General features: G+C 29.5%; 2 protein-coding genes across 3 annotated transcripts; one reads left to right on the top strand and one right to left on the bottom strand.

The window, feature by feature from the left end:
* Positions 1 to 827: 827 nt before the first annotated feature.
* On the top strand, positions 828 to 8,466 carry Ptpa (Phosphotyrosyl phosphatase activator). The gene is made up of 7 exons (XM_088182712.1): positions 828 to 915; positions 1,404 to 1,492; positions 5,865 to 6,068; positions 6,140 to 6,357; positions 7,121 to 7,245; positions 7,309 to 7,517; positions 7,586 to 8,466. The coding sequence occupies exons 1-7, from the start codon at positions 888 to 890 to the stop codon at positions 7,667 to 7,669; spliced, it is 957 nt and encodes a 318-aa protein (XP_088038838.1). The 5' UTR covers positions 828 to 887; the 3' UTR covers positions 7,670 to 8,466.
* Positions 8,467 to 11,472: 3,006 nt separating this feature from the next.
* Positions 11,473 to 12,412, bottom strand: LOC148236793 (uncharacterized). Of its 2 annotated transcripts, none has more exons than XM_088182267.1 (2): positions 12,330 to 12,412; positions 11,473 to 12,270 (listed from the first exon to the last, which is right to left on the bottom strand). In XM_088182267.1, the coding sequence occupies exon 2, from the start codon at positions 12,265 to 12,267 to the stop codon at positions 11,512 to 11,514; it is 756 nt and encodes a 251-aa protein (XP_088038393.1). In that variant the 5' UTR covers positions 12,268 to 12,270; positions 12,330 to 12,412; the 3' UTR covers positions 11,473 to 11,511. The 2 variants fall into 2 exon arrangements, with proteins under 2 accessions (XP_088038393.1, XP_088038394.1); XM_088182268.1 differs by having other exon boundaries at positions 12,335 to 12,412.
* Positions 12,413 to 15,405: the final 2,993 nt, after the last annotated feature.

The following is a 15,405-nucleotide window of genomic DNA, read 5'->3' as shown; positions in this document are numbered from 1 at the left end:
AAGTAGAAATATATATCTACTAGTACATGTATTTGGACTTCACTAGTGAAAATATAATTTCTCTGAAAAATACACATTCACTTTAAAATGTATAAGTCGCCATTATATAAAAAATATTTTCGAGTCTCCAGACTGTTTCTTTTAGATTTTCTTCTTTAGATAACCCGAAGAAAATCAATAATTTGAACAGAAAATACTATTATTTAATATATTTACATTGATGTGCTGTGACAGAATTTTACTAAAATCCCTTGTAGAAAAAGTTGATGAAAATAATGTGTAACTAATTTGAAATATGGCTAACATAATTGTTATGACTGATGACTGAGGTGAACCTGAACCAATAAAGTATGCTGATGTCGTCGTCAGACACTAATTGCGACTGGTAGTGGAGCTGCGATCTCGCTCGATGGTTTTTTGGTAAGCCATCGGCTGGAAATTGATTAAATAAATGTATTTAAATCTTAACCTTTCTAAGAGATAACAGAAATGCCAATTATGTCCTCGAGGAGAAAAGTTAAATACTTATCTCCTTAAGTTAGATTTATCGCCAGCATCAAGGTATTGTGTTTTACCGTTTTACTTTTTTTCGAGGGGAGAATTTAAAACATAACATTTTATTGCATCTTAATTATAGTTTTTATAGGATCAATTGATTCTTTAGTCTTTAAATTTATTCAATTTATTGCTCACCTAAGAATATAACGCGCATAGCTTTTACGATTGTAATTGAGTTAATGTTTGAAAATGAAATGGCATTAAATGCGAAAAATCAATGTTATTCGAAGGAAAGATCCAGATGACACATGTTTATTTGTTGTGGCAACATTCAACACAGCGATCGATTGAGCCGACTTTGCTTTGTTTTACGGCGCACTTGGAACAAGATGGAGCCTCCAGCGCCGGTTCCATTCTGTATTTATATTTTGTATATAAACCAATATCATTTCGTGCGCATTTTTCGATCGACCGTTGTTAATTTGGGCAACATTCGATGCAAAAATGAATCAGTCTTTAAAATGACATTTATTGCACTCAATTGAGTTATGTTGTTAACGTATTGAATCCTTTTAGATTAGTAATAATAAACAATTTAAATATGAGGTTTCTAGGTTTATTTTGAATATTCATTGGTTAACCGTTGAACAAGTTGTTAAGTTTTATTGTTAAACGCGAGGCGCTAATCACCCTGCACCCAATTACATTAGCAAATCTACAAAATTAAAAAAGAAAATTCAACATTTAAACCATATAATATAATTTATATAATTGGCGCCAATATTCTAAACAATATTATGTAGTGTGGCTAATTTAATTGTGCGCGGGGTGATACTGTAAATCAAATTGAAAATTGTACATTTTAATATTTTGCTAATATAACTTTTTGTATTATAATTTTTCAGCTATGGATTCACACAAATTCATTAGGCCTGTCAAGGTTGTGAAAACTACCGATGATATGGCGGCTTGGGAGCCATCCAAGGCTTATACTGTAAGTTGCCATTTACTATATTGTAATTCTAGCTTCAATTCAAACTTTTTATATGTACACAAAACAAGTTACAAATTTAATTTAAAACTTTTACGTCTACTGTCTAAAAAACACTAATTTTTTCAAAGACAACAAATTAAATGATTAAATTTAAAATCAACTTTAGGTCAGAATAAACATCAAATCTCAATCAGAATTTTATTAAAAAAAATTGTTAGAATAAAAATATAAGACAATTAGAATTTAAACTTACTTTAAAAATATTTTAACATTTATAAATATAAATGGGCAATAAATTATTTATTTTAGAAATATCTTATAAAACAAATCGCTCACACATAAACTCAACAAATTGGATTTTTCACTGGATACAAATAATTTGGAAGGAATTTCCATTGTAATAAAGTAGAAACTGAAAATATTAAATAGTATTTATGTAATGTTTAATAGTACATTTAAAATTATAATATTTTGCATATTTTTTTTATATTCATACCAAATTGCGTTTTATAGACATTATAGATCAGTATATAATTTAATTAAAGTTATATATTCGCTAGTAGAAATATGTATCTACTGATGAAAATGTATTTGAACTTCACTAGTAAAAATTTAACTTCACCGAAAAATTTAATAATTCACTGTAACATTTTTTACATTGCATGTAAATATATAATAATAAGTATGTAAATGTATATATTACTACAGTGGTAGTTTTTTTAACATGTCGATTTCAATAAGATTCATATTATTTCATTAAATTACATGATTCTTACCATCTGTTAAAATAATTCTTGCCATTTAATATTAATTCTGACCATCTAATATTTATTCTGGTCGCTTATATTTTGACCCCTTAACCCTTTATAGGACACCTTGAACAAAGTGGTACATGTATATACCACCAGAATTAAGGTCTATATTTCCTATGTTTTTTTCTTAATAATGAACCTAATGTTACAAAAGCACTTGTGATAACGTACATTGGTAGGTCAGTTTACCATTCAATATAAAGTTGACTTAATTTAGAATATTTCCGCCAAAAACGATAAAGAAGATATTAATTTATTTTTGAAAGATGTAATTAAAACAAAAAAAAAGTGTCTTATAAAGGATTAATTCTTTGCGATTGGAGAACTTTGCCATAAAACAACCCACTCGAAAACAATTTTGCACAATTTAACACATTGTTGTCGGGACACGGATTTTTCCGTTTTTGCGGAACTGCTGCTGGATAGCGGGACCCGTAAAAATCCGTTTTTTGTAGTCTGTTGCTAGAAGTCGGCTCACGTGTTTATCCGTGTAATTTGAACTGCATTTTTTTTTGTTGTCAGCAGCTAGATATCACTGCTTTGATATTCAATAAAGACATTATTTTATTCGTCATCGCATTTATTACAATTCCACCAAATGTATTGTACTAATTTTGATATTGATTTTTTATACCGTACAAAAAGTTAAATAACGAACTATAAAAAATTCCTGTTATCCCAAATATCTTCCATTATGTCACAAATCTATTCAAGATGCTTCGAGGAATTACTTTCTACCTGATGTAAAAGAAGGGATGGTCGGGAGTGAGAAAAAATAACAAATTCCAATGAAACTTGACCTGGGGTAGATAACAAGCAACGGTCACTGCGACATCTGTGACTTGTTATAAAAAAAATACATCATTACAGTTACGCGTAAATGTTCGGTCGTTCGGTTGTCTAAAAAATAGTTTTACACCCCGAAATGTTTTCACCCGATGAAAAGAAATCTGACGATGAATTTGTGTGGATAATTTATCTGATTATTGATGATTGGACCAAAAGTGTGGTTATGTACCTTTTGACATACCTCTACACAGAGGTACGTGTTTTTAGAGATATCATACTTTGAAAAACTATTCATAAAAACAAATTGTGACATATTTTAGTTTTATTTAGTGTTTAATTCGATTTTTTATTACATACATTTTTATAGTACTTTTATGTGCAAAATAAACGCAAGTTTCCAGTGAATATAAAAGTGTCAACCTCCATGTTTCTTCTTTATTTGATAGTACTGTTTATGGTTAGTCTGTGTTTAAAATTTCATAATTTTATATTGTATAGTATAAAAGTTATGGCGAGTTTCCGAAAAAAAACGCGGAAATTCTTCGTTTCCGATTAATTCCGCGGCTGCTAAAAAATGGCCCGCGCCAGGCTTAAGACAATGCGCGAAATCACCCGACAACAATGTGTTAAATGGAATTTAAAAAAAACATCAATCGTATTTTTGATGGTTTTTTAGTCATTATTTTTGAAATATATTTAGAAATATACGTAGTACCTATAAATTTCACTAGGTTTAAAAACATATTATTTATCATAAAAAATATTGATAAATAAAAAAAATAAAACAAAATTATTTCATGATCAAAAAAATATTTTTTTATTAAATATTATTTACTTAACATCTATAAAGTTCGAAAATATAAATGGTCTTTAACCATTAAATGGTTTTATTTATAAATATTTTTGCAGTTAAAAAACTAATATTTTATTCTTTGCTCAATGGACTGCATAGCGAAAGTAAATTCGCCATCTCCACTATCAACATTTTCAGTTAATATTTTTTTTACGTTTATTAAACATTTTTTGGGTTAAAAACATATTTTTCTAAACGGCTTAAAACACAAGAAATGTAAACTTGATCAATTAATATTTCAAATTGACACGAAAAAGGTCACAGCGAGATCACAAATTCCAATGTTTATTACACTGTTTATCACTCCATTTCAAAATGAAAATAAGCAAACCAAAAATGCATGAACCGTAGTAATAACAGACATGTTTATTACTTGAACCGCATAACGCTGTCAATTTTAGATATTGTGTTGTTTAAGGGCAGAATATGATGGTTTGATTCATAAACTATACAAAAAACCCCTTGACTATCTGCTATGCTTAATATGCTTATACCTTAAAAGTAGAAGCATTTTTGTTTCATTATATAATGAACACTCGAATATAAAATTCCAGCTGAATTTCTTCAGGGAAGTTTGCTCGGGCCGATCCTCTTTATCTTCTATATGAACAATGTCCCTAAAATAAAATATACACGTTTATTATGCTGACGATACAGCTATTTAAATGAATGCTTATGGTCTTAAATTACAAAAATCTTTTGAAATCTTAAATAAATATTTTGAGTGGCGGAAAATTAAAATAGAAGCAATTATTTTCACAAAATGTGGACAAACTTTGCAACCACCTATCCTAAATGAAGAGGGATATAATGTCAAATGGAAAACAAGCGTCAAATACCTGGGCTTTCACCTGGACTCTAAGCTTGAATTTAATAAATATATTTTGGAACTTCGGTCTAAATGACTTGCCGCCATTGCGACCCTTAGACCTATATTTAATAAAAAGAGTATGATAACTATAATTTTTTTTTTAATCTATAATTAGATTCATTTTAACATATGCCTCCCGTCATGGAGTAACACCAGTAATACTATTGTTTCTAAATTACAAGTCATTCAAAACAAAGCTATAAAAATAATATATAACACACCTTATTTTTACTAATCTTAAAAAATTACATATTAGCCTTAAAATACCAACAATTAAATAACACTCATTTTCATACCAGAAAATATAAAAATATCTCGTTAATTTGTAAACATGAAAATGGTTATAAACCAGTAACATGCATATTATATGTAATTAGTATATTAGTATTATTGAAATAAAAGTATTAAAAAAAAGTACCTGAAAAAATTTGTCATCAATAAAATAAACACAATTCGTTGAAAGATAAACACATCCATTACCACAGTGATTATTAACTTTTCGTTATTGATTATTACGAATAATATAATTTTTTATATAATACAAAAAAATAATGAAGTAATTTAATGATTTAATACAATAAATAACATTAATTATGCCACTGAAGAATCGCATATGAAATACCGTCTCAGGATACGGAAAAACAACCATTCCACCATAGCAGTGACATCTTATCGCAAAAGGTTAATATAATTCTGACCCATGTAATATAAATTCTATAAATTCTAAACACCAACCGTATTTATATTTTAAATGGTTAGAAAAGTAATAATCGTCTCCGAAGTGGGTTCAACTCAAAATTCCATTGACTGATTCTAATCTGCTTTCATTCTCTCTTCAAGTCTATCCATTTCCTTTGTGCCAATCCTATCTACCGCTTTGTTGCCGTTGGATGAGGACGTTCAAACGAAGAGTGAGTGAGCAAAAGCGAGAAAGTATTATAAATTTCGAAATAAAAAATATGATATCGATATGTAATTAGTAGAATGTTTTGCAATATATTATTTGAATCAGTCGTACTGATTTTAATTTGCATTACCTATTTTTAGGATTACGTCAACTTCATATTATCGTTGAACAAAGCAGTGACTGGAAAGTCACTCGTTTTGGACAACCACCCGTCCAGCGAGGTGAATAATATTATGATTCTTTTGAACTCGCTGTTTCGTCTGATCGATCAGTATCCTCCGATAGATCAACCGCAACGTTTCGGTAATAAGGCATTTCGACATTGGTACAACAAGTTAACACAGGTAATTTTAACTTTGGTGATTTGTAAATGTTTAAGTTACAATATCAATTGATTTATTGTTTTTCATTTTAGAACTCCGCGCAACTGTTGGCCAACGCTTTGGACCCAAAGTTCCACGCGGCCATTCCCGAAATTAGGGTGTACTTGGAGGAGAGTTTCGGCAACGCCACAAGAATCGATTACGGCACCGGACATGAGTTGTCGTTCACTATGTTTCTGTGTTGCCTTTTCAAGATAAACGCGCTCAGACCTAGCGATAGAATTGCTACTGTCTGCAATATCTTTAACAGGTTAAAAATTAATCTTTTATATCGCAAAGGAGCAGTATTCTTACATTTTAGAGCATTCTATAGGCTATCTGTACTGGGAGTGACTCAAAGTTAAACAAGTTTTGCTTGTCTTTGACCTCTTTAATAATATATTAATTGAGTATTGTGCCTACCATTCTACTTATTGCAAGGTTGAACGACCTTCCAGATACTTTCATTGTATAGGTTGTTCGCAAATCTTAAAACTCATTTACTCAAAAACTTTGTTATTGTTATTTTCATGTTACATTTTGCTTCCTGTCATTTTACTTAAATGTGTTCGGTGTATTTAAGTATTCTTCTCTATTATTTCCTTACGATGCTTTGTCTATAATCTCTTTTTTCTAAAATTATTTACACAAGCATATCCAAAGGTCTTCCGAAGACCTAGTCATAACTGCAAACTGTCTAATACGACAGAGATTGTAATACCTTTCTCTCTTCAGGGTTTGAATCACGAGGTTTGACTCCCTCCGGGGTTTGACAACAAATATTGTTTGCCTCCGTTTTGGCCGCCGAGCGATCTGTTTTGTAATTTCTGTAGACAACCGAGTATGGGCGCAATATACTATCAATATTGATTTATGCTTCAAGCATTTTAACTTGAGCTGGTTATGTATATTACTCAGAAGCTTTATTAGTAGATGAATCTGGGAATAGGCTACTAATTATTTGACAAAACTGCTTTATGATGCATTATACGATATATCAGATTGCAAATTTATTTTTCTGCTATTATTAATAGGTATTTGGAGCTTGTGCGTACTTTGCAACACACATATAAAATGGAGCCGGCTGGAAGTCACGGCGTATGGAGTCTAGATGATTTTCAGTTCTTGCCTTTCGTTTGGGGCAGCTCTCAATTAATTGGTATAAAACGCTACTTTAAAGTTAAAATTCAAGCAAATAATTTTTTTTTTATTTTAAAATTAGGCAACAATATAATTGAACCGGAAAAGTTTTTGGATGAAGCGATTCTCGAAGAACACACGGATGATTTTATGTTTTTGCAGTGCATCAGAAACATACAAAGTGTTAAAACTGGACCGTTCGCCGAGCACTCTTATCAGCTCTGGAGCATTACTGCGGTGCAGAGTTGGAAAAAAATAAACAACGGACTGTTGAAGATGTATTCCAAGGAGGTCAATATATTAATTAAAGTTGCATTTTTATTCCTTTTTCGTTAAATAATATTTACTTTCTTTTTTAGATTCTGGCCAAGTTTCCGGTGGTTCAACATATAATGTTTGGATCGCTTTTTACCATTGAGCCAAATAATAGTCCTAAAAACTGAGCGTTTATGGTATTAATATTGAAAAACGATAAATTCACATACTAATTAATTTTACACCCACGAAAGTCATTAATTTTAGTTATTGGATGTTGTAATGAATATGTCTCAAATGAACTTTGAATTATAAATAATCAATATACAATAAGTAAATTCTGTTTTCTTTATTATCACGATTAGTGTAATTCAAATGATTTTTGAGTATTCTGTCAATGATTTTCAAAAACAAAATTGATATCTAAATAAATACCTCACGGCATGGCCACGAGATTGAGGTAGACCTTTCCAAGTGGACAACTGAATTTTCATAGAATTAATGTATGAAAAACGATAAATTTACGTGTTAATTTTATGTACACTTCTTGGGTGTTAAAATATGTGTGGTGTCAAATGAATATAAACTCTTAGTTTTAAGTATTCTTCAAAATTTTCTATATATGATCGGTAAAATCATTGAATAATCACAATCTTAAAATATAAACATTTCGTCTAAAACGAGTGTTGCAGAACAACGAATTTTACCGAGCAAAATTAAATAAAATGAAATCCAATATCTATAATAAAATCCTGATGGTACTGACCGCAAGAATCAGGTAAATTTTACTTTTTTATATACGGCCGTATATTTATACGGGCAACTGAGCTTTCATAGTATTAATGTTGGAAAAACGATAAATTTATTTAAGAATTAATTTTATACCTGCTGAAACGTCATTCGTTTTACATATTAGGTATTGTAACGACGTGTATGTGTCAAATGGATGTCTAAACTTTTGATTATAAATATATAATAAATAAAATAATTGTTTTCTTTATTTAACAATTACAATAATAAGAATGATTTTTGAGTTTTCGACCAAAGCAAAAGTGGTAGTCGTTGCTGCTGAATTTTTATTTTCTTAAAAACAATCAGTTAATATTTTGACTTTGTTAAGTGTTGTCAAGTTTTTTTGGTAACAAAATTAGCAATTTTTATTATATTATGGTTAGTCTCAATGGATAAGTGAAAATAAAACAGTATTATATATGTATATGCATTTAAGAAAACAAAACGTAAAATAAATTATTATTTATTCAATTATATACATTTAATAAAAACGTATTTAAAAAAATGTAAATACAACTTATTGTAATTTGTAGTGATTTTTTCTTTTTGATTATTTTTTTTCCGTGGTCTTCAAGTTCAATCAGAACTTCATTGCTTATATAAATCCAGTTCTTTTGTCATTTCGACTAGTCCACTAATAAGATTGTCAACTTCTTCGGATTGCATATTATACTCGACTAACTGAGGAGTTTGCTTTATTAAAACGTTACTCATAGATATTGAAATTTTACTCCAAAATTGTTAATATTTTTGGCAGTTTTATAAATGTCAATCTTTCCAGTACTAGGTTAATGATTTGATGTTCTGTCCCTTTGACCACAGATGGCATCTTTAGATGCCAGCATGCATTGGGCACCTAAAGGTGCCATGACCCTTTGATTTATTGAAAGAATTTATGGCATAAATGGGTATCCACCACATAAAAGTATTAGCAAAGTGCAAAAAATAAATAGTGACCAAAGGGTAAATAGCTCTAACTGCCTGCTTAAACATGGTTTGTACTTTTATTTATAAAAACGATTTTTTTCTCAGTTCTACTATGTAAACTGCGCAGGAATAATTAAGAGAGAAATTAGACTAACTTTCACCAACAAAACGACAGATCGGTAAAGCTTTAAAGTATATCTGAAAAACAATATTAAGTTAAATGTACAATTAAAAATAAAACGACAACTCGAGGAAGAAGCTGAATAGTAATTTAAGTACAATAAGCATCTTGGGACAACACTAAAGAACTCAACCAAAAGGCAGTAAGTATTATAACTACACAAAGATAAGAAATCCAGTAAGTGAAAAAAGAAGTCAAGAAAAATATAAGGAAATAAAAACGAAAGATTTAGAAACTAAAAGAAGATTCGATAAATAATTACCTGATTAAATTAACAGCAGATAAAGATACCGAATATTATTTATGGAAAGCAACGAAATTGCTAAAAACACCTATAACCCATATGCCACCAATCAAAACGATAAATGGAGAATGGGCGAGAGATAAAAAAAAAGCCAACGCTTTTGCTAACCAGTTTGAGGAAGTCTTCAAACCCAATGAAATTAAGATACAGGACAACAACACAGGAAGCGAAAAAGAAAACGAAGAAATAAAATATGAAACACTAACAGAAGTAGCTATAGAAATAATAACTAATATTAATTCAAATAAAGTACTCGGATATGACTCAATAACTGGCGAAATTATGAAGAAGCGTTAAAAAAAAACGTTATAGTTGAATTAACATATTTAATTAACGCAGTGTTTAGATTAAACATGTGCCCAGTGCCTAGAAAATAGCAAAAGTTATAATGATTCCCAAGTCAGGAATATTATACAGATCTATTTAATTGCTACCAATAATATTTAAAGTATTTGAAAAACTCCTGTTGAAAAGAATGCAACCCATAATAAAGAAGAAATAAGCAATTTCTAATCATCAGTTTTACTTCTTAAATTCACATTCTACAATCTAACTTCTAACAGGTGCAATGCATTACTGATTTAATAGAAAAAGCGCTATTTGTTCGGCTTTTTCCTTAGATGCTGCTCAAGCTTTCAATAAAGTATAGCACAGAGGCTTAATTCAAAAACTACCGAAACAATATGTACAATTAATTGAATCATACATTTCCAACAGCTTATTCAGAATTAAACAAAATAACGAATATTCTGAATTAAAAGAAATGGAGGTTGAACTTTCCTTTGGCCTAATTGTTCAAATAAACTTGAACAAAATGGCTTCGCGAAGGCATCATATGCAGGCTTGTATATCGTCAACCTATTTCACGATATTGGCTATGATTTGAGCGGCGCCCTGAACATCATTAGGCACTATTTCTCACCATAAATCGAACCACTCTTTCGACAACATGCTACATTTCACTACAACTTATATAGGTGATTTTACTACTTACTAAACACCTGAATTCTATTGATTTATTCAGTAAACATTAAGTAAATTTTTCATTAATAAACTTAACAAGACATCCACGAAGCATCTCATTGGTCCTTCTGGACCAATGAGATGCTTGCAGAGATTATTTCTTCGGCTTCTGCCGAAGAAATAATCTCTGCAATCAGTAGTATTTCTGTTCCGAGGGGAAAAGTCTAGCCTCTCCCCTCAATGTGTAATGGCACTTCATGGTTTTATTTCAATAAAACGAAATTTGAGCCCAGTTATATATAATATTTATTTATTAGAGATGTAACGAAAGGATATTGTCCGTGCTTTGCTGATAAACGAGTTTATATATAGAATGATCTAAATCCGAAGGAAAGGGATGCTTCTATTTTTTCTCCATGCTTCTGACGATTTAGTCTTAGTGTGACGTATTTTGGATATCCATAAAGAAAAATTTATGCCTCCAGGTTTTTTATTCTTTACTTGGCTGTAAATCTGGTTTGGGTCCATTTTAGACCGCTTTACAGTAAACTCTACAGCTGCAAAGTATTTCCTTTAAGCGCAGCTTAAGAAGCTTCTAAACTACCATTAGGTGTTCTAAAAAATACATTTTTGTTTTTTTGTGTTAACGCAATTATAGGACTCCACATTTCATTTGAGGTATAAATAAGATATCATTGGATAAAAAACTAATGATGCAACTGAAATTATTGTGCAATTTTACATGTAAAATAAGTTATCTTCGTTACAAAAAATAATAGAATGTGTATATGTAAGATCAGGACATTTTAAATACAAAAACGATATTTATTAGGTTTTTTAATTAATATTAAAATATGATTACATTATATATTTAAATCATCATCTGGATCTTCATCGTCCCAGTCATCTATATCATAATCTGCGATAACCTTGCTTTCAGTACCTTTAATAACATCAGTGTATGGCAATATTAAATCTCTTTTAACATCAGCGGCAGATTTTTCAACACCTATCTTAAATGAAGTCATAGTATCTATAAGATTATCATTTTTCTTCATGGCCTTTATCGCTTCTTTTTTAATTTCGACATTTTTCCATTTACTATTTTGATTATCAAAATATATGTAATTGAAACATCTAACTACTTTGCCTCCCGGTAGTACATTTCTTATATCTGCCACGTATTTCATTGCGTTCTCCTTTGAAATCAACGAGATACAAGTTTGGCACAAGTATCTTAAGTGCTCCGTCATATTGTTGAATATTAAACAGTCAGTGTGGACGATTGCGATTATTTTCGTCAAATTAATATTTTTGTTCAACTTGTCCAAGAAATTCAACGTCTCGCTCCATAACATTTGAACTGCCAATTGATTAATGGAGTCAATCAATAATGTACTATGTTCGAAGCTCAAATTTAATAACTCATGAGGGTTTGTATGAATTGTACAAATCAAATTGGAGAATATAGATTTCCATTTTTGTGCAGATTTCTCTAAACATAGAATATGCAGGTGTTTTGTACTGTCTGGAATGGCGAAGTTAATGACGTGCTTAGCGCAAACGCTAAGGGAATCTTCTATTAAAGTAAATTTTCCGAACTCTTCCTTTACAGCCATAATCTAAAATTGATTTTATTTTATTATTAGAACTGTTTATTATATTGCTATTAATAACTTACATTACAATTCAATGAAACGTAAACGAGTAATGTAATATAACCCCAAAGACTGTCACTGTCAACATTCAATAGTGTTGCAAGCGTTAAATAATAAATTCAATATGACAGATAGAAAAACTGCCAGAATTATTAATAAGGTTTAGAACAATTATATATAAGATAAATTAACTTTAAAATTAATGATTTAAATACAAAAACAATATTTTTTTAGTTATGTTTAAAATAAACCATAGTTGTCTTGCAGATTTCAATTACTTTTGTCGAAACCCCCAAGGAAGCATTAGGCAGCTTCCATAAATGATGTCACTGGTTTTAAGTGAATTTTTTATACCCTCCTCCCTATGTTATAATATGTTATTGAGCCAGACTTCTGTTTGTTTCACACTGTCGAAATTCAGCTGATTCTTTCCCCTCCCTCCGTTGAATCTGTAACATTATTCATATGCAAACTGGCGTTCCTAGGGTATTGTGCGCCCGGGGACGAACTAGACAGATGGCGCCCCGCCCCTTTTTTTATTCAATAATTTTCAATTATATCAAAGTTTAGTATGGATTTAAAAGATTATAAATAAATTTAAAAATCACAACTTTAAATAGTTAGGTTCTGTAACATTCTAATTAATATTTAATCTTAAGAGATTGTAATCATGATATTTTTAAATGAAAAAACAAAAATTATAAAGTATATGTTTATTTGAAACAAAAGAGTACACGGTTTTAATAATATAAGCATCATAAAAAACAAATCATCGGAGAGAAGTAAATAGCTATTGGCAAATTTAAAAAGGAATTAATATATTGTGAAATAATAAGGGTGCCAAAATTCCCAAGCCTATCAAAACGCCCACTGGTGATGGGATAAAAAAACTTTTTAACATGTATTTGGGAAAAGCCAAGTAAAAATATCACAATAAAAACGAAACTCGTGCGTTCTTTGTTAGTGAACGGGACACCATTCTATGAAATTTTAGGTTTTTAGATTTTTTTAGTACATATTAGATATTCTTTATGAGCTGAAATAGCTCATTATTAGAGAATTTTTGAATACCTAATATTTATAACCTAGTTCGATTTTAATTAACCATTAATAGCAGGAAGTAGCGAAAGAAAACGGGTGTTGTCGTGTTGAAGAACCTTTTTATGCTTTGCATTTACATATTCACATAACACTTTTACTCATGTGACTCAACCCGTATAAATGTGAAAATATTTATAAAATTTTCACACTAAATCTTCTATTTCAATAGGTAGAACATTGCTCGGCTTTCTTCTGAGGAAATTTTTCACTTTGATGATCCGTCAGTTATTCAGCAGCTGCGCCAACCGATTTGCATATGGCTATCACCATCCGGCTTCTTAATATGTTGGCATTGCACATTGATCTGTTTAATGTCAGCTACGAGAAACTGATTCGGTACGTATAATTAAAATTTAATATTTTGTGATTTTTTTATTATTTTCAATATTACTTATATTACATTTTTTAGTATTGAAATTTTACTATGTATTGTTTTTTGGCCATCGTGACGCATTGGGATAACCTGTTAGGTCACGATGTTCTTAATTTAATTTAAATAAATAAATTTCAAGTGATTTTTGATGCCCGAAAGTCCATCATGAACCAACGAAAACTACCAAAAAGAGCATTGTTCAGATAATATTTTTTTTAATTCAGCTGTAAGCTGTATTCTTTTTGGTATATTTTTTTGAGGGAGGGGTAAAATAGTTTAATGTACAGTATAAATTATTTTTGTACTGCGCGAATGTTCAGCACTTTTTAATTTTCAGTTCTGTTGTAATGAGAAACTCAAAAATATAATAATACAAAGTAAATAATCTACAATTATTTACTTTGTCTTATTAAGCAGAAAATTTAAATTTTTAAAGGCACTTATACTTTTCAAACAGCAGCTTATGCAATTCATATTGTATGTCAAATTTTGGCAAAGGGAATAAAACCGGTTTGAAATGGACAATTTTTAGAAGAATTATTAGATGTTTTTGCTATATAAAAAATATCATGACTACAATTGCAAGAATAATTGCTGTTTAACAATACAATAACTTCAACTTGTCTACTTCAGAAGAACTTATTCCAATTTGAACGTTATTAAATAATTAGTGCAGTATCCTTAGTAACATTAAAATTAACTACTATTTTAACTAAAAACTAATTTATAGCGATTATTAATAGTATTAAATTTAAAAAAATCATAAAAATATAAAAAACATATTAGAAATGTGAAAATTTCATTATATCATCTTAATTTTAAGGAATTCTTGAGTTTTAATATATTAAATTTTATTAGATATTGGAAAATATACATTATTAAGTGATCTGATCAACATTAAGGTAGAGTTAATGCAATAGCTTCATTTAATGATAATAATTTAATCATTAAATTTAATAAGTTCATTGTCCTACATTTACAAACTATTAAGACATCAAGTTGTTACAATAATATGTATAGTCACAATAATATCTTACATGTATGAATATAACAATGAGTTTTGTTTATTATGCAACTAAAATAATAAGTACTAATTTATTATATAACCACTTTAAATCGATCCGAAATTTTGATAAAATGTTTTATGCTAATATTGCTTATATTTTATGAACTTTTTTTGCAGTTACTATTGGGTATAATAACTTTTACAACTGAAAGTTATACATCAAAATACACACAGTATATTTATGGCTAATAAAATCAGATTACTCGGCATTAAAACTCGAAAATATTAATTATAACTATAATAAGTTCATATATTTTGTGAGACACTAAGTCATGTTTTATCATTAGCAGGTTCGACGATACAAACATATAAAACAGTTCATAGAAGACAATTTTTTGAAAATAAAGTTAATTGCGAGAACTAAATATATGTATGTATAGTACGCATTCGACATGTTGCGTCATTAAAACACATTGCGCCAGAGCTAGAGCCAGTTTATCAAACTGTATGTACTATATATGAATAATACATATGTTTTAATATTATTGTTATATTCTCAGTTAAATTAGTTCACGTACTACTTCTTCGTTTGAACATGTTTTTAAAGGTTCTATTAGAT

Source organism: Plectrocnemia conspersa, unplaced genomic scaffold (genome assembly GCF_051122295.1).
Source record: "Plectrocnemia conspersa isolate PC_06_02 unplaced genomic scaffold, ASM5112229v1 ptg000003l, whole genome shotgun sequence".
In the NCBI taxonomy this organism is placed as follows: Eukaryota; Metazoa; Arthropoda; class Insecta; order Trichoptera; family Polycentropodidae; genus Plectrocnemia; species Plectrocnemia conspersa.
Note: the sequence above shows the minus strand (reverse complement) of the source record. Positions and strands in the feature narration are given on the sequence as shown.

Coding starts and splice junctions, on each gene's coding strand:
- Ptpa (XM_088182712.1), top strand. CDS start 888: ATGGAGCCTCCAGCGCCGGTTCCATTCT. Junction 916..1,403: donor TCCAGCGCCGGTTCCATTCT/GTATTTATATTT, acceptor ATAATTTTTCAG/CTATGGATTCACACAAATTC. Junction 7,246..7,308: donor GGGCAGCTCTCAATTAATTG/GTATAAAACGCT, acceptor TTTTAAAATTAG/GCAACAATATAATTGAACCG.
- LOC148236793 (XM_088182267.1), bottom strand. CDS start 12,267: ATGGCTGTAAAGGAAGAGTTCGGAAAATTTACTTTAATAGAAGATTCC.